A 26,259-nucleotide genomic window follows, 5' to 3' on the forward strand; every position below is an offset into this window, starting at 1 on the left:
TCTCTTTCTATCACGTGTCGCTTATCTCTTTTAACTATCTCAGGGCGGTCTTCTTTAAAAAATAAATCTGAATATTTAATTATAATTTAAGTTACTAGCCTTTACCCGCGGTTTCGCACGCGCAGACAATTTTGCTCGGATTGTAAATACCTCGATCCAATGTACATGATCGGAACTGCCAGCTTTGTCTCGATTAGCTTTACTCATTGTGACAGTGACAGGCATATTCATGTCGATCATCATCTGTAGCGGTGTATAGCTACCGAAAATGAAGTAATAAAAATACATAGTTAATACTGATGATTACGTTTTATTTCACCAACATCTCAGCAGAAAAACAGCGAAAAGCAATAAAATGGAATTGCAAACGGCTAACTTTGACATATATTTACTACCGGGTGGCGTGAGTGAGCAACTGGCAACATACCAGACAGATGTGCGACCCGACCGGCGCGCGGCAGCCCTGTGAAATCAGTGCCTCCAGATGACACCGTCAGGTAATTGTTGCTTCACACCTTAAATGCGGAGTACGCCATGCCCGATATATATATTTTTTATTTGACTGGATGGCAAACGAGCAAGTGGGTCTCCTGATATGATGGTAAGAGATCACCACCGCCCATAGACACCTGCAACACCAGGGGGATTGCAGATGCGTTGCCAACCTAGAGGCCTAAGATGGGATACCTCAAGTGCCAGTAATTTCACCGGCTGTCTTACTCTCCACGCCGAAACACAACAGTGCAAGCACTGCTGCTTCACGGCAGGATTAGCGAGCAAGATGGTGGTAGCAATCCGGGCGGACCTTGTACAAGGTTCTACCACCTGCAAAAATGAGCCAATCGCAAGCAAGACTGTGACGTCAAACGGCCTCGCGATATTACCGCCATCTAGCGATATTCCATGCACCTATCAGAAAGCCTCATTCTATCACTTTTGTTTTCATACTGCAGAGGATCAATTTTCATAACAATGTAGAAGCAAATACGTGTCTCTATCTTTTCTCCGTCAATTACCAAATATGCCTGGTGCGGTTAACATACGAGAATACGACTGGTTAGGAACACCCACGGTTGTCCACCATCCTGTCGGTGTTAATATGGCCCTGTTGATTTTGTGCGTTCACCAAACACGGTTTTCCGTTGATGCAAGCAATAATCCCCTGTATTGGGAAAGAAGCGTTTGTGATGGGAAAGATGCCGTGTCTAGGAAGCGAACGAGCGACCGCAAGCCGAACCTAATTCACACTATGTATTTAGCTTAACTTCGTGAAACACAACAGAGATGTAATGATGACTGTGGTAATGCATTTTTTCGTGTACTTAAAGAGGGTCGCCGCACTGCAGATGATAATCAAATTATCATTGCAGACTTCCGCATTATAATTTAAAACGGGTTTGTCGAAGTTTTTAACAATTTCTCAGGCCAAGAAGACGTATCGGACACCACAAATGGAATTATTAAAACTAGCCTCATAATAAATCGATTATATATTCAGAAATTCATATTGAGCTGTCGGCGGTGTTTTAAACAGTACAGTCACGTTCGGCCAATAAAAAGGTTAAAGCGACAAAGAAAGAAATCTATAAAAGGCCGTTGTTGATAATAGTCGTTGGTCACGAAGACGGTAAAAATGTCCGAGGCGCCAGTATTTTTGCTACCCGCTGTGATTCCCTATACCCGCCAATTTAACATGGAATTCCGATCTCCCCTAGCGGTATATTGGTTGAGAGAGGAAGGGAGGTGTATGTTGTTTGGTGGAGGTCTCTGTGGCTGGCTGCGATGCCCCAGGATGTTAGAGCTCGCCGATTGAATTCACACCCGCGGTTTCCTTGTCCCCTCCTCATTATAAATCAAACGCAGGTATGATTCCGTCTAGCGCAGTGTCTGAGCGCCGTGAACCATTACGAGGGTGATTTGTTTGTCAGCTCTGCACTGCCACTGAATTCTGTGGAAATTAACACGATTGTCATAAACATAATGGTGATTTATAAATTGGTCAAATGTATTCATAAACTTAAAAAAAAAACAGGGTGACTTAGTCAATGTTAACTTTTAACTATTTGTTATTGTTTTAATAATTCTGAATTTAGTAGGTAGGTAATCTATTACTTAGGTATACCTACGCGTAGCTCATTTCGACTTTGTCTTGTAGTAAGAAAATTTGGTGGCTGTATACCAATATAAATGAATGTATATTTAGTACTTAGATTTTGAGTCCGTCTGACATTACGATTAGCCAACGTTAGTTAATCATGCTATTTTAAATTAAAATATTGGCTATTTCGTGCATAGATACAATAATGTTAGCATTTTATTTCGAACGGGCACTGCACCTAACTGGTTTAAACCTAAGGTAATGAAACTTGTATAATAATTTGTTTTCGTAATGATCTGTAACAAATTTTATTTCTATAAACACGTCGTTAAGAACTGGGTTACTTCAAAAACATAAAGGTTTGTAATAAATTACAGTCTTAACAAATACCCTTAAAACATTCGAGGCCCCTTGTGACATTTAGTCGATTCTACCAAATTGTGAAGTTATTCAAATAAACTATTCAATGTGTTAATCTAATATTTTATGGCTGGCTCAATATTTATTTAACCTCGATTCTTTTCTATGGTAAATGTGTCACGTTCAGAGTGCGCTGGAAGTGTCTCGTCTCGACTTGACAATGAACTTGCCAGTCAGTTGGGCTTCCTTCCCTTCAGCGTGCCGCGTACCCTCCTCACGTGTGACGCTGACGGCCTCACGGCACCGTGCATTTGTTTGTCCGCAGCTGCGGTGCCGACAACATATTTATTGTGCTCATTAACCTTCAAGAACGCTATTTAATTGTCGGCCGTTTTTTATTTACTTCACCTCTGACCCGTCCGCGACTTATTGCTCCCCGGCCTCTCTTTGAAAGCGAGAACTGGCTCGTTATTTATTACCCCGCGAGACGGGGATGTGTCGTTTCTATCTTTGTGGCGCTTGTGAGCCCGTCTATATGATTTATGTGGTTATAAGGACGTGATTACTGTCACACGCCGACGAATCGTGTGCCGCTGTTAATAGTATTGTTGCCTTTTCAACTAAACGTATTGAATGCAACACGGATAAACGCATAGCTTCACGCCTCCTTAAAGATGTCAAAGGATACGTAAACGAGTCTGGATTAACAGCGCTTATTGCCCGAGTCGATTTACAAACTGTTTTTATTGAAACATGCAGTTATGACATCTGCCAACTTTACCAATCATTATGTACGTACGTAGGTACATGTAACAAGTAAAAACCTGTTCATTCATAAGCAGTAACGCTGTTGGAAGATAATGAAGTCCTGGTATTATGAAAGTGGAGAATCGGTGTCATATGGAATAAATTTGTACCGAGTTACCGACGATATTGTCAAAATGGTCATCTATTTCTCACGCTGCGTGAACTGGTACTCACCGGGTCTAATATCAGAGTCTAATGATCAAAACACAGGCTTAGGGATTTTTGTATACAAATGTATGTGTTTATTGAATAAGCCTGTTGCACAATTTAGAATGTTAAAAGTTAGTCTCGTGACAGCTCTCATGAGCGCATTAAAGCATTAGAAAATTTAAATTTTGGGCTTTATCTTCATTGCGGTGTTTTATAAAAACCAGTAAACAGTTTGTAATGCTACGAAAAATTACCGGGATTAGGGATATTTTGAGGCTTTGCATACCGTTAAATTATTTAAATTGTGTGATACGAATATGAACTTTATTTTGGACACAAGAACTAATCTACAAGTCTAAAAGCTTCCATAAGTGCAATGGTGCGTTTGTGATAGATAGTCCCGCGTCTGATTTACATTGTATTACAAGGGATTCCTATCACAGTGAAAATGTCGCTACTATTGTTTCTCGGCAGTATCGGGTTAAGTAATTCAGTCGAGCTTTGACGTCTTCATAGGCGCTATCGCGGGCATTAAATTGTGGTATCATGTCGGTACCGTCGTCGGTACGGAACCGTTTATTGATTGGTATCGTAGTTTGTCCGCTGTTCACTTTGAATAAAATTCGAATTATAATTAATCACTGGTGCACCGCGTGGGAGAGCGCGGCGCGCGGGCCGACCATCTATCATATTTTGTGATAACGCCACTAGGGCGCATCTCCTAAACGTATTGGCCCAATTGAGCCCCAACTATGTGACAATACTTCCACGCAACGCATTGATGCATCACGTAAATATTATGCAATTACAATATCGTTGAATGACGTTAAGAAGATCAAGTGACACGAACCGTTTTATCGCGATTTTAGCTATCGTTATGCAACGGGTCGTTGAACACCAATGCGTTTAGGAATGTGAAACAATTCAAAGTTCCATTGAATTTAAACTGAACGACAACTTGCGGCCTATTATGTCGGAGACAGTACCGCTGACAACAATAAAATCGAATCATAAAGTTTAGATAACACCTCCGAGAGTTCCTTTGCAATCTCACCACTCAATTCCATTTCCAATAAGAGCGTAAATAGATAGGCGGGTGGATGTAAACGATAGACACCCTGGGGCACCATCGGAGGCTCCTGTCAATTGAATTTGTCTGCAAGCGCGCCGTGCATTAATAGCGCACTAAACTATGCTCCGTACTATTATTGATATTTTCATAAAAGCACGTATCCATTGTGCGGTGATGGCGATCAATGCCTGTAAGGTTTTATTGCGTTTTTGTTGTACTATTGGATATTTTACATCGGGTATTTCGGTTTTTTGTTAATATTTTGACTTTGTCGTTTAATGCTCTGTTCTCCGGATTATCTTACGGTTAAATATTTTATAGATGATTATTTAATTTCATATCAAGTTCCCTGTGAGTCAAGTTATGACATCTTTTCAGAATTTACCATTGACAATGTAGTTGCGATTCTCAATACTAAATGTCTTTCTACTGAGTAGCATCGCAGTCTATTAGTTAATTAAGTATGAGCTTTGTTAGCTGTTTCTCGGTCTGTTCCCACGTTCTCGCCTCTTAATCACGACGTCTGCGCGCGCGCCTAATATCGTGCTGTAATGTGTTTATTAAGCGCCGTTGCCTTTAATGGCGCACCATTTAACATACAATGTGCACCGTTTCGCCAGATAGCATTGCATGGACTGTATTTTGTTACAATATACTTATATATATTTTTTTCGTTCGTATCAGGTAATTTACATCCAAATTTAACGTCGTATTTGTTTGTTTCGATTTTATTTTCTTTTAGATTACTTTATTCAAATGATTGTTACATCGCCGGATGTTATTTACTGTATCTGTACAATTACTAGCGGGTATGTCCACTCGTTGATACCGTCGCGTGAAGAGTTTGCAGCTTTCTTTCTTCGTTGCAGTTGCACCATCGCTCGGGGTATGAATAACGCCGTATTAATTACTGCTACGAATATCTGAGAGCCGACTTTTATTCATAAGTTGCAGCTCCAGACGATTTTTTATGTACACCTTTCATTATTCATCACACTGGACCTGTTATTTTTTGAAAAATGCCAACGTGATCAAAATTGAGTATTAGCTGGTATCTACTAGATTACTGTATTACGGTGGGTGGAGCTTTAGTACCATCAGTGAAAGCCAGTAGCACGTATTCTTCACTGCTCTCTTATTTTTCTTTTCAGTACCCATTTAAGTCAAATGTTAGTAAAGTACCAGCGATTCCTCAAATTTTACGGATACAAGGTCGGAACATTTTGACTTTCCTTTGTAAAGGCAAATGAAAAAAAAACTTTATTATTGTCACTATATTTTAATCAACAAAAATATTTTTTAATGATAAGCTTTCCAATTTTTAAAGACCATATATGTTTTATATATATATAAGCCACGTCGAAATGTTCAAAATATGAATAGCAACCTTCGACCCATGATTTAACTAGTTGAATTATAACTGGAAAATATTAATATTTCACTCCATTTGGCCGGTCATTATGCCAACACGAATACCATAATCAGCGCCACAAGTTATGGATCGGAGGTGTTTGATAAATTCCCTGGTGTCACCATTACCGAAAGTGATCTACGCGCCTCATTAGCTCCCTCTAAATAAGACATCACCGATGAGTAACTGCTAACACGCGGTAATTATTTTATTACATTCCAATGTTAATAAACAACCCATCGATTAATACCTTAAACGGTAAAGTTTTTAATACCCATCAAATTAACCGCCCAAAAAATCATTTTAGTTTCCTTTCCTGGTCAATTTGACAAAGAAAAATCTTGAACTTTGAAATCTATGTTCCTTCGTTTTCTTATGATTGAAATTTAAATTTCAATGTTTTAAATAACGCTTTTTAAATGATGTCGGGGACACAGAAATTGATTGCTCCGTTCAGTTGTTTTCGTTAGTGCATCGTTAACTAGTGTCGCCGCTGCCGCAGGGTGATGCAAATTAAGATGTTCTGTCGGAATCTCTTTTTGATTTACGATCTCATTTAGCCACACTCTTAGACAAATTATAATTCTCTGTCGTAAGCACAAATCTGGTATTTCTTAGTTTCATCTTGCACAGCTCATCTACACAGGATTCATTGTTATTATTTTTTTCTGTCCACACAATTCACATTTACTGCGCGGAATTTTGATACGGATGTTCAGTATTAATCCGATTTTACGATACAAACAAGGTTATATTGTTTTGCAGATTGCTCAAGTCAGTTTGTTCTTTCAATATTTTATTGTCTTTTTAATTTATAGACTAACATTTTTATGGCTGCCACATCGTAAAAATTACTTTAGTGTATTTAGAATTATTTCGTGTTTAAATAACATTCCTAACCGAGGAACCATACATATTCATAATGATATTGTCAGCTAATTTTTAACCTTCGCGTTGATTGAACAGCGTCGTCACGTAATTAATTAATTAAAGAATACTTAATTATGCCACTATTTTATAATTTAAAGCTTTTTCATTTTATTAATTTATTCTAGCGTGCATATTTAGTAAATTAGGAAACGATCATAGTCGTTTCGACGGTCACCACATTTATCATAGATACCAGCGTAAGTTATATCGCGAGGAAGTTGTTATTGCTTAATAATTTAAATAAGGCTAATGAAGTATTGCTTGTTCTCAGACCTATGATATATGTTAGAAATTTCTCGTTTAATATGCATGTCGTTTTCGTTCTAAATAGTTTTAGGAATGTATCAAATATTTCTGAACCAATAAGGCCGATGTATTTTATTATGTCTCGTACAGTTAACACCTCGGCAAGTGCGCGCTATCTTTATGACGTCTGTTGAGCGCCGCTCTGGATACTCCGGCCCGGGGGTCAAACAGCCTTATTAATCGTTCCCGCGAAAGCCTCTGCTTCGGCACTTATCTTTTAATTCAATTTACACGCGTACCGAGCATGTTGTTTAGTAATTTATCGTCAATAATTCAGACTTTATCTTGTATCGATCTTAATTTCTTTATTATCAGTTGTATTTCTCTCGGCATGTGTAAAATAATGTAAGCTCGATAACTTACACTTAAATATCGAGCTGATTTTCTTATTTCCCATACAAACGGTTTTTCATCTATGTTCATCTGTGCTACCTTATTAATTATATTGTTTTTCGTTGCCGAGCTTACATCATTGGCGTCTTACTTGAATTTCCTGGGACAATTTAATGCGCAACGAGTTTAATGAAGTGTCCGGGTCTCGTCGGTACATAATGCTAGCACCTGCACTGCAACAGGGGGCTGAACGGTAATAGAGAGGTGTGTCGGCACGCCCCTCCGCTGATGTGCCGCCGACAGGCCCGCAACTCTCGCCCGCTGACTCTGTTTCAACGTGAACGCGCGACGACTACTCAGTACTAAGCTTGTAGACTTTACCTCTAGCAAGTCATTAGACCAATCTGCGTAAAGTATATGAACATAGGTTCATTAATTTAATGCCAACGTTGATAAAGTTCCAGTTTTATGCCGCGCGATACCTCTTAATTAAATAAATGGCGACGTAAATTTTATAGATGCCACTAAAACTTAAGCAACCTCATTGACGTTACATAAAAGTAAGTAAGTGGTGTTCAATATTTCACGACTGTATCTTCAAAGCTGTACAGTTAATTTAGCTATTCATTCTTTAGCGCCTCGCGTTCACCACCTGACACACAAACTCAAGTGTTTGCGTTGTTATGGATTTGACCTTTTCTATTAAGTAGATATAAAATTTTAGATATATATATATATATACATTATCATTATAAAATACTTGTTTCTTTATATGGCGATTAGTTTATTGCACCGCAATACTGATATGGTGCGTCTGGGCTGCCGAATTATGGTTGTGCTATTGTTGTTCTTTATGGCTCTTGATTTTTCGATTGCGAATTCTTGGTATTGTGTTTTCTGTTCATAATTTTTGTTCATGAATCAGATGGCCTGATTTTGGGGTACTTACATATTGTTAATGCGTGACGCGGTTTATATGCTGGGTGCGACGTGTACTGTTGTATGACGATGTTTGTGCGGGCGGGCGCTATGACAGCGTAAGATATTGTTAATCCCCCGGTTCCAAGAACGCAAGGTTGATCGCAGCGCCTGATGCTGCACCAGGCTACTTTTTCCAGACCCGTCATACATTCCCGCTTAATCTCTTATAAATTTTATACAATAATTTCCTGCTACATTTTTTGAACGAGCAGTAGAAATGTTGACTACAAAATATGTCATTTCTTCCATATCATCATCTTTAGCCTATATACGTCCCACTGCTGGGCACCGGCCTCCTCTCAGTATGTAATTATTCCTATTCATTCTTTATTTTAATGGAATAACTATAAATTTAATTCATGCTTTATCATTTACTTTGTTTTTCTTAACATTATTCAATTTATGCATTCATAATGTTTCTATGATAGAAATATATTCTGTCTGTCTGTCCTCTTAGTGTTTGGCGCTCACCGGCGCCGGAGCACGTCTTCTCACGAATTTCGCGGCGCCTGCGCGTGGGCGGCCTATCGTACGCCGCCATCGCACGTCTCACTGAATGCATGCACCAACATTACATTTCTTCCACGCTGTACCTTCGTACTGCATACATAAAGTCTAGTTGAGAGAACACGCCTGACTTCTAGAATATACGAGCCCCCTTTGTTGCATAGTGCGTCTAATTAGTCAGACTGTTTAGTGTTAGACCCGCCGCAGGCTAGCATTAACTACGACCTAGTGTGAAATTATGAGATTTGTTGAGGTATGAAATATGTTGAAAACTTAAGTATAAGCATGGTGCTTGTACTTTTGTCCTCACATTTTGTACCGCTTAAAAAAATATATGTTTTTAAGGTTCCGTGTCTCAAAAAGAAAAAATAGTATACTAGTGATACATTTCGTTGTTCCATCTTCTTCGTTGTTCAGGTATGTGCGGATGTCCGTCAAAAATATTTTCTCATATACGAGTTGAAATTAATGTCAAATACTTAAGGCTGATCTCTCTATAAAAGTAAGTTTCTAAGTCTTCGTTGTCGATTTTTTTATACAGAAACTGTGCGTATGACTACTTGTAGGGTACTTCCTGTTGACATAGAATTACTTATGTTATGACATTTGTCTAGAAGTAGGTTAGGTAAGGCCTCACAACAAGTAATGAATATGTGAATCACCTCCATTTCCATTACATTTCTAATCAAAGCAACGGGTAATTTTCGCCAACCACAGACTTTATGACAGTTTGTATTTTTTTTGCCTGCTTTTAAATTTGCATGGCACTCTCAGTGCGCGAGGCAGAGTTGTATTTTTGCCCTATTTTTCTTAAGTATCGGGCGCCATCATCATACCAACTATCTCCATTATTTCTCCAGTACAATATATTTGAGTTACTCGAATCGGCTGGCTTGTAGAAAGGACATCGTATTTTATGAGTCGTGGTCAGATCTATCTATCTGAACAATTCATAAGAGCATTCCCGTATTCACAAGTGACATTAAACCGCTTTGTTGTACAATATTTTTTGTCCATCATGTCATTTTGAGTATTTGTGAGTAGATATCAGAGCGAATGTGTTTACTACTCGTATGTTTATTGTACTCACATCGCTTGTATATTTTACGTTTATTTTCCTCAAACCCTTCGTTTTGTTTGTATTGCTTTTTGTTATCACGGGAACTACTTGGTACCCACGAAAAAAGTGTAACTTGTGTTTAACGAACAAACAAATTTTATTTAAACCCAGTTATATATTGAGTTTTTTTTGAAAGTAGCTTATTATCGCAGAGTCGTATCAAAAAATCCACTGGCTTTCATATTTATTTACAGTTCACAAATTAACATCTTTAAGAACTGTGTCACCATATAAGGGTCAGTCATGCATGTATACGATTGAAATTCTGATTCAGAAATTGTGACCTAAAATATATCGGCGCCGTGGCGCCATCATTCTCGATCTTTGATTGGGTTATATTTTCTTTATAATCCACACTAATGTGATTTATTGAAGTTTTTATGAAGTTTAATGACACATATACTTTTTGTACTATTTGATTGTTTCTGATTATGAACCCTACTTTTGATTGCTAATGGTTACTACTTTTTCTTCTTGGAAAGGGTTGTTTTGTTACTGATTTGTCGCGATAGGGTGATTTATCTCAAGGGAATTTATCGCTCAATCAACGTCGCGGCGCGGGCTGACCGCTGATTGGATTTCTTCATAATTACATCTTTTGACACGTACGCGCCAAGTTTCGTACTTCACGAGACGGCAGGGCACGAGATCGTGGGAGCACCGTGTAATCAGCTTTCTTGATCGTCTTGTTTTGACTCCTCACCATGCCACGGAGATATGCTAAACGGAGACGATACCCCTGTTACAAAACTAGTATTTTTATTAGTAATATTTTTATTGAAATCGTATATTTGATATGGGGAGGCCTAACTATGTCCAACAGTGAACGTCTTTCGGCTGACATGATGATGATAATTTTCATCGAAATTTGCTATCAAACTGAAAAGAGATGACTCTTCAAAATGATTTGTTTCACATTATTTTTTTCTAAAAAAAACAGAGCGAACGGCTTTTTTCTTGGCCCTTCCAGAGGCAAGTTTAGTTTCTTGATTCAGACGCGCGCCAAAAACAATGTAGGTGTTGAAGGGTGGTGTTTTCGCGTTCCACTCAACACGTCCAGTTGTCATGTGCAATATTTTTGGCGCATATTAACCGTAAAACCTTCACGCGTTTATAATTTTCGTTAAGAGCTATTGGACTTTGATGAAACCCGCAAATTACTGAACTGACTGATAAATTATGTGCCTTACCATTTTTGAATTTTGATTCAAGTGCCTCACCTTGTTCGTGGTTCGTTGTTATACAGGATTTTTAGTTGGAAATATTTGACGCCATTTACAAGGAAAGAAGTCTAAATGCTGATGAAGCGGAAGTTTATTGAAAGGTCATTATTTTAATCAGACAAAGATGAAGTATATTTCGTCTCGTTGGCTTTTCTTTAGATATTAAAAATACCATTGTAACAATCGAATTGCTGTTTAGAAATATGTAGCTGACTGCTCACCATATTGCGGTAATATGAAAGCTAATTTATGATTTAACAAAGTGATGCCATAGGCTGACATAGTCACATTTAGTGTACTAAAGCCTCGTTAAAATATAAGATAAAAAAAGCGATGCCATGCTAAAATAATAGTGGTGTCTTCTTATTCTGGTCAGGTTATAACTTAGTGCCCCGGGTATTGCCACCCAGCTTGCTCGCCACAATTTCGGCGCGCCCGTCGCAATTAGGCGCGATAAATGCTCCCGGCGTTCGATACAGGCAGCTTTTCATTCGACTAATCGCCCAATCGAACACAGAATTCGATTTTAATGAGACGTATCTTTTACTTCTTTATGTAACACCACATGATGAAATTAAAGTGATCCTGGTCAGTAACAGTAATGCAATGATATAGATATGAAACAAAATTTAATAATCTTTTGTCTGTACTTGTAAAAAAAAATATTATTGTTATTGACGCCCGTATGAGCTGGTAGCGAGTAATTTATGAATTAGTAAAACATTGGCTTAGATTGTTGACTATGCCTACACTCACCCGCATACAAGAAAAACCTAGCCACATATCAATTATAGTGACAACGGGTGACAATTTGGTGGTTAAGCAATTACGATCTCTTAAATTTTATGTCTTATTCTAAATTGATTTTGACATTTACGTCACACAATAAATAGGTCGTTGCATCTTCCTGAAAAAGTTGTAGAACATAAAGCAAACAAGTTCACGGGTCTCATATTATACTTCTAAGAAAACTCCTCCTTTTTACAGTATAGGTACTGCGGCAGTTGTATCGTTGTCGGAACAGAGCGAACCAGTAACGACTTCAAAACAATGCATGTTACTGCACCATTACAAGGCGACAAAACCCTAATATCAATAGAACACTATACGAACAATAGTTGCCCTCTGTCAATTATGCCATCATTACCATTCGAATAAATGGCGTAACGGATCAGATGATTGTCCAAAAACAACATGACGACACGGGGCGATGCTGTCGTGGCTGCTCATAGGCCAGGAAACAGTGTAATCTCAATCTTAGGGCTCGATGTATACAACAGTCATTCAAACAAAAAACTGAATGATGATCTTGCATTTTTAAGAAGTCAGAACAGTTATTCTATAAATCATTTATAGACCGCGGCGCCGTTAAATTTTTGTCACTTAACAATGTACAATGAATCTGAATAATAATTAAAATAGTGCGTGCCTGTTAATGGTTATTTATGAATATCTTTGAATATTTATCGAAGTGAATGATGGAATTGATCGTTTCTATATTATCTTTCGTTTCGTACGACTCGAACTCGCGCACAGAGAGTTTCCGTACTTAACAATATTTATTGTTAAAAAAATAAGTGTGTATTTCGATGAAAAACAAAGTTAACTTTTTACAGCTTCGAGAGACTTTTAAAAATATTATTTACTAGCTTTTGCCCGCGACTTCGTCCGCGTGAAATAGTAACTTTGGTAAGTATTTAATTTATTTAGGATACCTATTTCTACGGCTAGCTATAAATATAAAAAATTTTTTTTGTTCTTCCATCCATCCATGTTCTTTCGTAAAACATAAATATTGTCACAAAAAAAACTCTTACCTCAAAATAGATAATTTTTCTGAGTGAACTTTATAGACATTACATCAAGGTTAAATTTTGTTGAAATATTGATTTTAGATACGAGATTTTTTCAAAGTAGTGACGATATGTTGCGGGAAGCTACATTTAAGCAATACGACGTGTATTCTACCCTGCCAACACAAAAGGACTAATTCTTCATAGTGAACTCTTGACACCTTACGTTCTTTATTGTAAGTTAGGAGGGTAAGATTATAATTAGGACGGCATTTTTACTAAGCATAGGTACACATATTTCCGATAAATATACTTATAGTAAATTTGTTTGGAATTCCTTAAGAACTTTCATCCCCATATTTTCAAGTAAATAGGTTCAAATTTGAAAAGCGCCGGAACAAATGTTTTTTAGGGTTCCGTACCTCAAAAGGAATTTCCGTATGTCTGTCAAGACCCTTTATCTCGTAAACGCGCGGAGTATAAATAGTCCCAAAAGCTGTGAAAAAATCAAACCTCTAAGTAAGTCAAGGCAATCAAAAGCTACAGTTATTAAAAAGGTTTTCCCATACAAATCGCCGTAACAGAAAAAGTCATAGGGTACTTCCTATCCTAGAAACTTGGAATTTTGCATAAAGGTAGCACAATAAATAAGAAAAATCTGAAAAAATATTATTTTTCATGTCTGACTGTCTATGTCGATGAGCCATTTAAAATGACCCCACATTGCGTACATTTTGCTTATGAGTTTAGAAGGCTCTGCTAACACTGCATCATCTCCTCTGCTAACATCCTATCGCTGGTAAAATTTTCAAAAACGCTTGAACAAATATCTATTTATTTCTTATAAGTGGCCAAATGCCAAGTTTCATAAAGAACCATCGATTTATCTTCGACAATGACGATCTTCCATATAAAGTTTCATCCCCTATTTCACCCCCTCACAGGAAGATTTTTTAAAAACGCGCGAACAAATATCTATTTATCTCTTATGTGCCCAAATGCCAAGTTTCATAAAGAACCATCGATTTATCTTCAATAAATGACGATCTCCCATATTAACTTTCATCCCCTATTTCAACCCCTCACAGGAAAGGATTTCAAAAAACGTGCGAACAAATATCTATATTTATCTCTTACATGTGCCGAAATGGCAAGTTTAATAAAGATTTATCGATTTATCTTCGATAACGACGACCTTCCATATAAACTTTCATCCCCTATTTCATCCCCTCACAGGTCGAATTTTCAAAAAAGCTCAAACAAATATCGAGATTTCTTATTGAGTGCCTAAATGCCAAATTTCATGGTTTTATCTTCGACAGCGACGAACTTCCACCATATAAACTTTCATCCCCTATTTCAACCACTTTAAGCCTTTTTTTCGCGATAAAAGATAGCCTATGTTCTTTCCCAAGGTCTATCTCTGTACCCAATTTCATCAAAATCGGTTCAGCGGTTTAGGCGTAAAAGCGTAACAGACAGACAGAGTCACTTTCGCATTTATAATATTAGTATGGATTTCAACTTGCCCGTTTGCATGAAATCGATCCAATAAGGATAAAATACGGAACCCAGCCTTTAAATTGTAACTGTTGTTTGCATCACTTAATTTTATTACTTTGGACCATGTGGTGAAAGTCATCAAAGTTATTTGGTGTTTGGATCACGATAAGCGTCTACAAGCTCTTTCTTGTAACCTCGTAAATTGTGTTTGATCGCGACTAGATTTGTTTCCTCAACTACGTTCAATTTGAAATTTAATACCAATTCAAACGTAGCGCCAGCGCTGACTCACCGTTACGATTCGATTTTGCGAAACACCTACTTCTGTTTGTTATAAAGTAATCTTAAATAATTTCTTAACACGGTAATCATTACAAAAAAACTACGTCAATTATATAACTAAACTAAAATAGGACTACAATGACACTTAGGTTGTATTTACTATACTCTATTTATAAACTTGTAACTTGTTGTTCATTCAACAACCTTATTGGTATCGCTTCTTCGTTCAACATCGTTTATCTGAAAGCGGCAGCGGTATTGGCGATTATTTGATCCTCGCATTCGTCAAATATGATCGAGGCGTGCGAAGGTGTTCGTTTTGTCGACACGCGATGGTGCGATAAGCCCTGGGCTTGCCACTTGTAATTTGATGGGTGGTCTGCAAGATTTTTTTTTGTACTGTTTATTTTTGCGCTGTAGCAATGTTCTTCGCAATTTAATGTTGTTCCTTTGTGACTTCTATTTCGTAAACGTAACAAGTGATAGGACATTTTAACCTAAATTTCGTAGCCAATGAGACGCTCGTCTTAGCAGGAAACTCCTCAAATCAGCAATATATTTCCTTTTGTCATAGGCTGTCGCGTTTATGAAATACGGGCTTGCTTTCCTGTTTGGCTGATTAATACCGCTAGAATTCGGATATACCTATTGATAGTGCTCACTGTCTAATTTTATTAACAGTGACATCTCTACATGTGGTACCGTTCCTCACTCCATGTTTGCAAATATACATTATAAGTGGTATGTCGTAAAAATGACAAAGTTACATTTATTGCTGTGTACGACACAGACACGTAAGTAATGTCGTGTCGCGTCGTATGAGTTTGTCAGCGGGCAATCGGCGATTTATTCAACTGCCTTGTTGATTATTTTATTAAACACATTTTTTCCACAGTCACATTAATATTTATGCATCAATATATCCTAATTATTTCCGTCGCATTTTATCCATAACATACTTTACATCTCTTTTTTTTATTAGCCTATATGTGTGTCCCACTGGTGGGCAAAGGCCTCCCTTCATGACCTTTAAAATAGTTAATTCAATTTTAGCGTCAAAAAAATTGAAACATCATGTAAAATAGACGTTTACTAAGATAATTTATAGAACTCATTCTAACTACTGCTCTATTAAAATATAAGCCACAGTTAGCACTAGTTGCAGATGTATGAGAGATCAATAAGGTGCCACGAGATGATTTCTGAATAGCATCTATTATTTATTTCACTTACTGCGTTGTAACTCTCGATACGAATAGTAGCGTCAGCAGCAGAATGTAACTGAATAAGTTTCGTTTATACTCCCTCAGAAATATAACTCTAAGTTTGCATCTACTATAAATATATAACTGTATCAGCCATAAATATTATATTGATAGCATTGCAGCGAGCTGCATGTTGTTTTTGTTCACATTCAATGTACAAATATTGAAAAGAAAAAAGTTAAAATATGCCAGAAAACCAGTCGATATTTGAGTTTCAATTGTTAATTTGTGATGACACGCTGCTTTGAGTTCGAGAGTATTAAATAATGTATGTCTACTTTACATGGTGCTACATAATGCTTATTTTCGCTGCCCTTTCACGTTCACTATAACTTTTTATCTCTAGATACTTAGGCAGAACTCCCATGAACTTACGATTTCTTACAATGTTGTGGTATTTTATGTGATGGATTAGAAATAGTTGGCTATGTTCCAGAGGGAACTGAAAGAATCTTACTTAGTAAACTTTCGTTTACATGAATAATTTATTGCTCTAACAATTTCCCTAAATAAAATGGGCTATAAAAAAAGACTTTATTTCATTAGGCAAGAAATCTAGGCAAGGCAATAAAGACTAGCTATCACGTCATCAAGTGGCCTAATTTATAAACATGTTGGTTTTGCCGCATTTATAATAATTAATAATGTTTTCGCTGTCTTTACTGGTATTGTAGGTGTGTATCGGTGCGTGCAAATTCAACTCTTGTGATTAAGAGTTACGATTGTCATTAATAACGTAATGGATTATATTTATGATCACGGATCATCTCTTCGGTTTTATTACGCCGCTAGTACCATACATTTAATAATACTGAATGTATTTCGAGGGCTTGATATTACAAAACTTTTATTTGTGATATTGTTTGCTGTCTGCGTGCTATTTTTTTTTCTTCTCATCCACGCCACGACCGTTGAGTTAGCCGATTGTCTAATGTTTTTTTCACTTCTCATGCTCGTAAAATTCGTGTTTATGCTCGATATAGGCGGCATAAAATTAGTATTTATGCTCTAGTTCTTCAAATAAAATCTTCGTCTAAGACCAAGGTAATCAGGTGTCAACAGCCACAAATACAAAAGTTTCTACATATTTTTGTTAATTATTTTAAAATTTATATAATATTAAAAATGAATAAAAAAAAAACAATAAAACTAAAAATATTAAATTATATAATAATGCATGAAAAATAAGAGGTACAGTCGAACAAATTGAATCATGACCCAGGGTGGAACCTTTGTGTTACTAATGTCATGTTGACATCTCTTACTTTTGTCAAGCAAATCATAGTGAAATAATAATCGTTTATTTCTGAATAATGTATCAAGTTAATTTCAATTAAATTAAATTAAATCAATAAATAAAATAAAATTAAACAATGTATGTATGTAAATACTTTATTGTACATAAAACACAGAAATAATACAAAAATAAAATAACAAAACAAAAGAGTACAAAGCACAATGTAATTAATTATTGTTATTAATGTAATTATTAAAATACATATAACAAAAAACAATAAAGAGTTTAACAATACAATACAATACAAATGATTAAAATAACCTAAAACCTGTAAAACTCGAGCATTAAGCCCAAAAAGCTGAATAAATAAAAGAGCTTAGGGAATTAATGATGCTTACGCCAATATACAATACAATACAATAACTCTTTATTGCGCACCAACAATAATAATATAAGTAGGTACCAAAGTAAAGTTAAACTCTGACAAGGTTTTTTTTTATGAATCAAGCACAAACATATATGATGGTGTGACAAGTTGCAGCCGTGATAATCCACGATTCCAATAAATTCCTTTGTCCTCGCGCTGTGTTTTATTTGTTCCGGCTCTTCGTTAATTGAAAATGGTGTTAAGCCGACGGCGGTCGCGATTGTTTATTAAAGTCAAACCTTGGAAGTTTGTTATTCTCCATCAAAACATTGGTTAAATGATCTGAAATATATACCCTAACCCTGGTTATTCATAGGTCGGTTACTCATACCTCGTTTAATTCGGACGGCTTGATAAAGATGCTCCCAAGTGTGCCACTGTCAATAACAGTCAAAACAAGACCCTTAATTAATCTAGTAAATGCGGTCATATTTCCATATTTAACTACAGATGATACATTGCTTACAACTTATTTCTTTGCGGTCGGTAATAAATTTTTGAGTCATTTCTCTGATTTACAGTACTGTGCTACAATTGTCCGCTCATCAGTTTGTTCGACGATTAATTTATACTTCTCGGAATCGTCAAGAAGAAGACATCGCGGCGTAAGAGCTTCGGCACTTTCTCATGTCGTCGTTTAATTTAGTTTTAATTGATCCCATAAAGTATTTACGGATGCCTTGACCAAGTAGCAATGGGCAATATGTATTCGCGTTTCCAGTATCAAAAATTTATTGAAATAACCCCGCTGTTAATTTATAAAGGCCACCGGCGATACCAAATTGAAAATTAACCCCATTTAGACACACCTCCTGGCGCTCTTTTTTTACGTTAATCTTTTTTGCATTCTGTCAACACTGTCGATAAATTATGACCACTCTAAACAACCTATTATTAAGGGATCTGACATTTTATTTAAGATAATTTTAGGCGAAATTGAAAATTTTTCACAAAATTCCAAGCCTGCGGTGCAACACAAATGGGTTTTTTAAATTTATGTTCGACCATTTTGGAGACCACTTATATCAAATTCGTATTTTTTTATGAATTAGTTCGTTGAATTATTTATAATTCTCCCAGAAAAATTGCGGTAGAATATTTTGTCGAGTTCTTTTAATTTATTTGTTCAAAGTAAAAAATTCCCCGTTTTTATTACAAACGGGAATATGCAAGCTCCGTAAAGCTCATGGTAAATTTCAAATGTACCTAACATGTAACTCTTAAGTCTAGCGTGATAGCAACGTGTTCATGAACTAGTTGACATCTTTACTCCTTTAGATTTTTTAGACACAACAAGTAATTCGGACAAACGGCCAGCGTCTCCCAAAAACGGTCCCCAAACTCAAGATTAGTCTCCTAGAACCGTCACCGCGTCTGGAGTTCATTGACACCAGTCAGGTAGGGCTGGCCAGTGATTGATCTGCGTCCTTATCAGTGCCCTGTCGCCTACATGCGGCACTCTCAAAGACGCATTGTCCACGACCACGGAGGCATGTGCTAACGACACGGCGACTCTTACCCCGCCCGTGTGTGTATATTTGTGTTTGCTAAGTTATTTTTTTTTTGTTTCAGTGTGTCCAAGAGAACAACAAGAACATTAAAGAAATGTAAGTATGTTTCACTTTTATTTAGTGTGCTTATATCTCAGCTTTTATCTTTAAAAGTTGAGGTATTTAAAGCTCGAATTCGGATGCTAAAACTGCCTTCAACACCTCAGCAAAATCGGTCATGACTTCTGACCCTTGAGTCATGTTAAGTGGGAAGTAAATTGAATTCTGACGTAAATTGGCTGCGATTTTCACTTTAACAATATTTTAAGGAGAACGATTTGTGCCAAATCCAAATAAAAGTAAAACAAAAAATGTAGCGGTAACATTGTACTTTTTTGCAGATGGGACATCAAAAGTCTTCTTGAAAAAATACCTAATTTAGGAGGAGTGGTGGACTTAACAAACACTGCTCGTTACTACAACCCAGCCGTAAGTAGTATCTACAATATCTATGCCTGTTTTGTTAAACGTCTGTCTAATCGCGTATTTACACATTCCGCACCGAACACCTAAGATTCATAATTCTCTTTGGCTTGTTACTAATAATGAAAAATAACCACATACCAATAACAAACCTAAGAGAGCATACTTACACCAGAGTGACGACTTCTAGTTATGAGGCTAACGTCTGCAGGACTCGGTACGTGTTGGAATACCTGGAAGCAGTAAAATTATGTTCAGTTTTATGATTCAAAGTCACATTTTCCGCTACGATTCTTTGTTCGTACTTACCTCTGATTGCCTTGCATTCATCTTACAGTATAATCCTATCGTAAAACGGCGTTTTCATGGAGCAGTCGGGCAGCCGCCGCCTTTTGTGGTACAAAACGTTGACTGACTAGTCTGTACTATTGGAACAAGTGGATCTTGAAGATTTTAGAGAAGCTTATTTCGATAATAATTATTCCTAAATAATAATCCTTCTAATTCTTTTTTTTCCTATAAAATACCCATGTCGTGGCGCCGTGACAACTTGTCGCCGGGTTGTCTTAATTATATACGTGACGTCAGTTCAGTGATGACAAATAGGGCTAAGTTTGTGTAGGTACATAGCAAATATTAATCTAACGTAACTTATACTTCTTTCACTCTTTGGGTTGCCCATTGAAAGTGTTCACTTCATGCTACAAAATACTGGGACAAAATCAGCCACAAACAAATAAGGGTGTTCTTCCAATAAACCGAAACGGAACGGAGATTATCGATCATCGACCAATCTCCTTAGTTGAAATCCGTATCTCACCGGCTCTGTAATATGAAAATGTAGGTGTACAAAGTGCTTTTTATTATCCATCCTCGTGAAGTTTTGGTTTATATTTACTTATTTCTGATACACCGTGTATACCGTAATGAGGATAATAAAGACTAGTTTAACCTTCAACCAACAACTTGTGCTTTGTTTTTTTAAAAATCTATAAGATCAAAATATTAAATCTAACTTATATTTAAAATTTGGTTTTCCCCTGCAATATTCCTTATAACTTTGAGCTATGCGATTCATGGGTCTATAATTAATATCTAGATAAATCTACAGTTCAACCTTTCCTAGCTCAGCTATCTATCAGTATCAGTAAATTTTAAATTACCTATATCCATACATTAATCCATTTTGAATTGTAAACCTTGAAGGCACAATGTCCATTCAACTCTGTATCTATCTACTTCTAACTTTTATTGTCACATAGATATAATAAAATATTTAACACACCCCGTATTAATCTTACTTTTTTCTTGTAACTATTTATTCTCTTCGTTTCATTACGGATTTCGCCTGCAGCTTAGGCCGTGGTCTGAATTTCGCCGCGGGCTCAACTATACGCATGAACAGTAATGTAGGCAGTTTATACGTTCTATGAATTTACCTTGCTCTCAAACATTCCATCTTCCTACGTTTGACAATACATCTTTAATGTCAATCAGTACATTGTTACTGTAATGTTAAAATTTATGTTAAATTGTTCAGCAGTTATTTTAAAACGATCATTGTGTATGCTAGTCTTAAAATTTCATGATTTGCTTAGGTTGCAACTTTCTACGCATGTAAATGTTTTTATAGCTACTTATTGTAAATACAGTTGAACAATTGTACAATTTCTGATATTACTAGTGACAAAGTGTCGGTAAAATGAACTAACATTTGCGTCGAATTTCGGCCTTCTGATTTTCTGATTATTTTTAAAGCTTTGCAATAATACGTATAAAAGTTAATGACTTTATTCTTAATTACGGTAAGAAATTAAGTCACAGGTCTTCAGTGTCAATGCTATGTTCAATAGATCTTTGAAACGGCCAAATCATACTTATAAACCAACGTGTAGAGTAGGGTGAGTAAAGTAAGGCAGGGCTTTGGGGCTTAGCTTTTCCTGAGATTTGATAACTTTTACAGCGAAAGCTTGTGAGTCTTGGCCGCTAATATTACACGAAAAGTTTTTGGTGGGATATAGTGTTCTGTCTACAAAAGAGCGTGAGTTAAAAACAGAACCTTCAGCAAATTCAAAGCCAAACATAAGCTTTAATATTAATAAATAAATAAAAATTAAAAAATATCACGGGACAATTCACACCAATTGACCTAGTCCCAAAGTAAGCTTAGCAAAGCTTGTGTTATGGGTACTAAGCAACGGATAAATATAATTATATTGATAGATACATACTTAAATACATATTCAACACCCAAGACCCTAGAACAAACATTCGTATTTTTCATACAAATATCTGCCCCGACACGGGAATCGAACCCGGAACCTCAAGCTTCGTAGTCAGGTTCTCTAACCACTAGGCCATCTGGTCGTCTATATTGAATAAACATGTAGCTAATGGATAAGTTCTACTGAAAAGATTATTAGTAGGGCTCGGAATTTTGAGTGCGGCTATTGACACATTGTAGGGAGAGAGCACCGCTTTTTATCGATATTATCGATAGTATCCAACTATTATCAATGCGGTTAATTTAGCAAAATAAAATAACACTTGAAAGCAAATACCTATTTACGTTATCAACTCTTTATATACCTATATCAAATATGTATTCGTAGTTATAGTGATTTCAAAAAGGCAATTTCAACGGATTAAACTTTCCGATATTTCGAACTTTTTTCATCATTGACCGCTGAAAAAAGTACAGTCGAACAAATTGAATCATGGCCCAGGGTAGAACCTTTTAATAATCAACTAGTAACACAAAGGTTTCACCCTACCTGTGTCTTAAATTTGTTCGACTGTACGTATCATCGGAAAGTTTGAGGTTTTATTTAATAGAAACATAAATTAAAAAACTGTTGATTTGTCGATAACATCGATAAAAAGCGGTGCTCTCTTCCTACAATCTGTCAATGTCCGCACGCAAAATTCCGGGCCTTAATTATTAGTATCATTATCACCTGAATGATGTGATAGCAGAAGACAGCCTCGTGTCAGGCGGCACACGCCTCGTCGTCCGTCAACTCGTGTTAGCTTAGTTGACTCAGCATTGGTCCACACTGGAACATAGTCGTTTGAGAAAAAAAAATGGTAAATTTTATTTGTTTCGTGCGCTGAATATGCGTCGAGATTTTGATGAAAAAATTGCGCTTTCGCGTTAAAGACCGTCTTCACAATCGTTATTATCGTGCCTATTAGGCACTGCTGCTGGGCCTTTTGCCTTTTCTTAGATGCGCTACTGAGCACAGTCATGGTCTTCCTGCATTAAGGTCAAGCAGATCAGTGGTTTTGAAACTGAGGATTATTTACTTATCCACAGAGGGATAGAGATTTCTAAATGAGTAGATCGTAGATAGCATCTGTCTACATTCAATTTTAGATAGATGTCAGGTGCCCTCGTAAGGTTGAGATAGGCTTCCGCTCACGTTCCCCCGGACAACAAAAAAAAAAAGGCTTCCGCTCACGTTGTCCAGCGTTAACTTATGCGGGGATATAGGAGCTAGTCTTAACATTCCTATCCAAACTAATTTAAAAAAAATGGGAAAGTAACTCTATATGTCTGTCTATCTGTCTATGTTTAACTATCTATCTGTTATCTCTTCTCTCTAAAACCGCTGAACTGAAATTAAATTTGGTATGTATAGTTTGAGATCCCGGAAACGACATACATAAGGTTGTTTTTATCTCGGTAAATTGCATAGCTCTCGAATTCTCGGCAGACAAAGTCGTGTGCAAAAGCTAGATCTTAATCCTTACTAATAATATAAATGCAAATGTGAGTTTGTTTGTTTGCTATGATTTCACACTTAAAAAGTATTTTACCGATCGTGATGGAACTGGGTTTGGAGATAGCATCGGGACCCTGAGAAGGACATGACGCGCGATAAACAAGCTTCGCAGACGAAGTCGGGGGCAACAGCTAGTAAATTCATAAAGCCAAATTTGGAAAGTGCCAACTGCACCTGCGCTTGGATTTGTTAATAGAAATTGATTAGGCACTATAATTCATTGCATCACCATCACCACTATTCCGATCGGTTGTCATCGCCTCACAGAGATTACACTCGTTTAATACGTTTGGTTTGGACTCATTTACGCTTCACTTGATGCTTGTAATCTCTGCGCGTTACTATTTTAATTGACTATGTTACAATTATCAAAACTCGATCATACCAAACTAGTTTTTTTGTAACTGTTGTTGTATTTCATTGCTATAAAGCCGGCTCGTATATGTCCGCTTCAAATCCAACACTTTTCTTGAAAGGAAATATGACTGTCCATTTGTTTGATAGGTTTTCACGAGTAACTGAAATAATTTGTAAATAGATAAATCGATTGCAAAAAAAATGCTGATTACATTTCGACATCAAAGTAAGCGGTGGAATAACATGTTTCCTAAAGAAAGTAACCATTCAAATTATAAATATACCCAAGCTTACCCATTTCAATTACAATGTGCAATACAGTGCACATGATTTATAAGACTACTTGCCTTATTTAACTTTTATAAAAAATTGAATTTTTGAGATTACATGGCAATGACGGGGTTAGTCTAGTGTTTTTTTTAATTTAGTCAAAATAATGGTCAATGAGGTTTTTTTTAAAGGCGAAAAATCGCTAATTGGCGTTAGTATCGAGAGGTCCGTTTAATGTTACAGTCTTGATTACGATTGGCTCATTTAAGACGTCTTGTAGGCTTTTTTAAATCTCGATTTAAGGCTTAAACTGACAATTCTTGTATGGATCTGACAGGACTTAAGACCACTTAAACCTAGATTAAAAAGCCTGCAAGTGGACGTAAGAAAGAAAGAAAGAAAATAATTTATTTATAACAGCAATGACACATAATTAGTAAAAATAACAATAAGAAATGTTGCCGCTATAAAAAGGTCCCGGCTCAGCATATCGCTGATTGAAAACCAGCACTGGTCTTCCGCCGGGCCACAGGAGAGTGAAATTACGGAAAGTCACACAAAACAAATCAAATACAAAAATAGCTACGAGACTAAAATATAAGAGTTAGTTGAGTTAGTTATTTAACCAATCACAAACGTAACACAAATGTCTAGAGTTGTCAAACGGACCATACGATAGTAGCGCCTCAACTAGCCTGTTATAAAACCCTTGTTATGATTTGATATTTTTATATTGACAGAATAACCCTTAATGTTTATTAAACACCTTTCCTTCCCTTTCTTTCCTTGTTTCCTTTTGCAGGTGGTAGGACCTTGTGCAAGGTCCGCCCGGATTGCTACCACCATCTTGCTCGCTAATCCTGCCGTGAAGCAGCAGTGCTTGCACTGTTGTGTTTCGGCGTGGAGAGTAAGACAGCCAGTGAATGGAAATTTTCACGTATTACGAAATTAATTAGGTTCAGTTTCCAACTAAATACAAATGGCCATCCAGTCGAATAAAAAAAAATGGTCCCTAAATCGCCTCTACCTTATTAAGGGTTCTGATAGAATTTAGCAGTTTATTATTAGGTATACTGAATCAGCGCCTATTCTCCACATTATCGTATGGCTCTCAATTTAGAGAAAAATAAATTAACATTATTTTTAGTTCATGTTTTAAGTTAATATTGTTGTGAATTATATATATTGAACTTACTTTGAGCCTTGTGTGATATTGTGAATAAAGTTTGTATCAATTTTATGCATACAAAATGTTTAACTGACATCAGCTTGCAAGCAAGTATGAGTACCTACTTAATGGGGTTAATGTAGTGACAAGTGTAAGGTAAATGTTACTTAAAGCACGTGGTATTAGTTGCATATAATTATTAATTTTGACATTGCCTCTATTCGCATATCTACGTTAGATGCTTACAGCATTTCGCGGATTTTCGCGGCTTTCCAGCAATCCGTGAACACATAAATTTGTACCTACGGTATTTATTAAGTACTTATTTAATTTACTGCGTAGCTTACATGGTTACCTACATTTAAGTAGTTATCCTTGAAACAATGTTGGTATTTGTGAAAATGATCATAATTCATTGTTTTTATGTCTAAGAGCTGTTTGTTTCGAAGAAGCGAAAGCATTAGCTTTAACCACTTTAATAGTACACACACCACAGGGTAGATATTAAAGACTAACACAAGCGCTATATTTTTGAACACTATTTTTATTAGCTTTACTTGTAACTATACGTGTCTATTTACTAATAAATAAATATGTAACGGATTATTTGAATTAGATTTATACCCATTTCTTATTTTAGTATTAACACGAAACTTGTCAAATATGTATAAAAAATAAAAACAAAATTTATGTAATCTGTTACAATTAGTCAATAGATTAATAATATGATATCATTGAAACGATCTGATGATGGAGCCGGATACCAGACACTGGAACATTAAAACAAATAACAACAATAAATAAATAACAATGTAACATTGGATTTGGGCTTGTTAGAACAGTTTCAGGGTGAATTTTGACTTTTTTCCGGTTTACCATTGAAGCGTGTTCTTTCAGTTTT

At 36.4% G+C, this 26,259-nt stretch overlaps 1 protein-coding gene across 2 annotated transcripts in view; it reads left to right on the forward strand.

Annotated features, from left to right (window-relative positions):
* LOC141436081 (RNA/RNP complex-1-interacting phosphatase) overlaps positions 1 to 26,259 on the forward strand; it is a 68,541-nt gene that overhangs the window by 13,125 nt on the left and 29,157 nt on the right. For both annotated transcript variants that reach the window (XM_074098927.1, XM_074098926.1), the window contains exons 4-5: positions 19,378 to 19,412; positions 19,697 to 19,784. In XM_074098927.1, coding sequence (XP_073955028.1) covers positions 19,378 to 19,412; positions 19,697 to 19,784 — 123 coding nt within the window. The remainder of the gene's footprint in view (positions 1 to 19,377; positions 19,413 to 19,696; positions 19,785 to 26,259) is intronic.

Source organism: Choristoneura fumiferana, chromosome 16, assembly GCF_025370935.1.
Source record: "Choristoneura fumiferana chromosome 16, NRCan_CFum_1, whole genome shotgun sequence".
Taxonomy (NCBI): Eukaryota; Metazoa; Arthropoda; class Insecta; order Lepidoptera; family Tortricidae; genus Choristoneura; species Choristoneura fumiferana.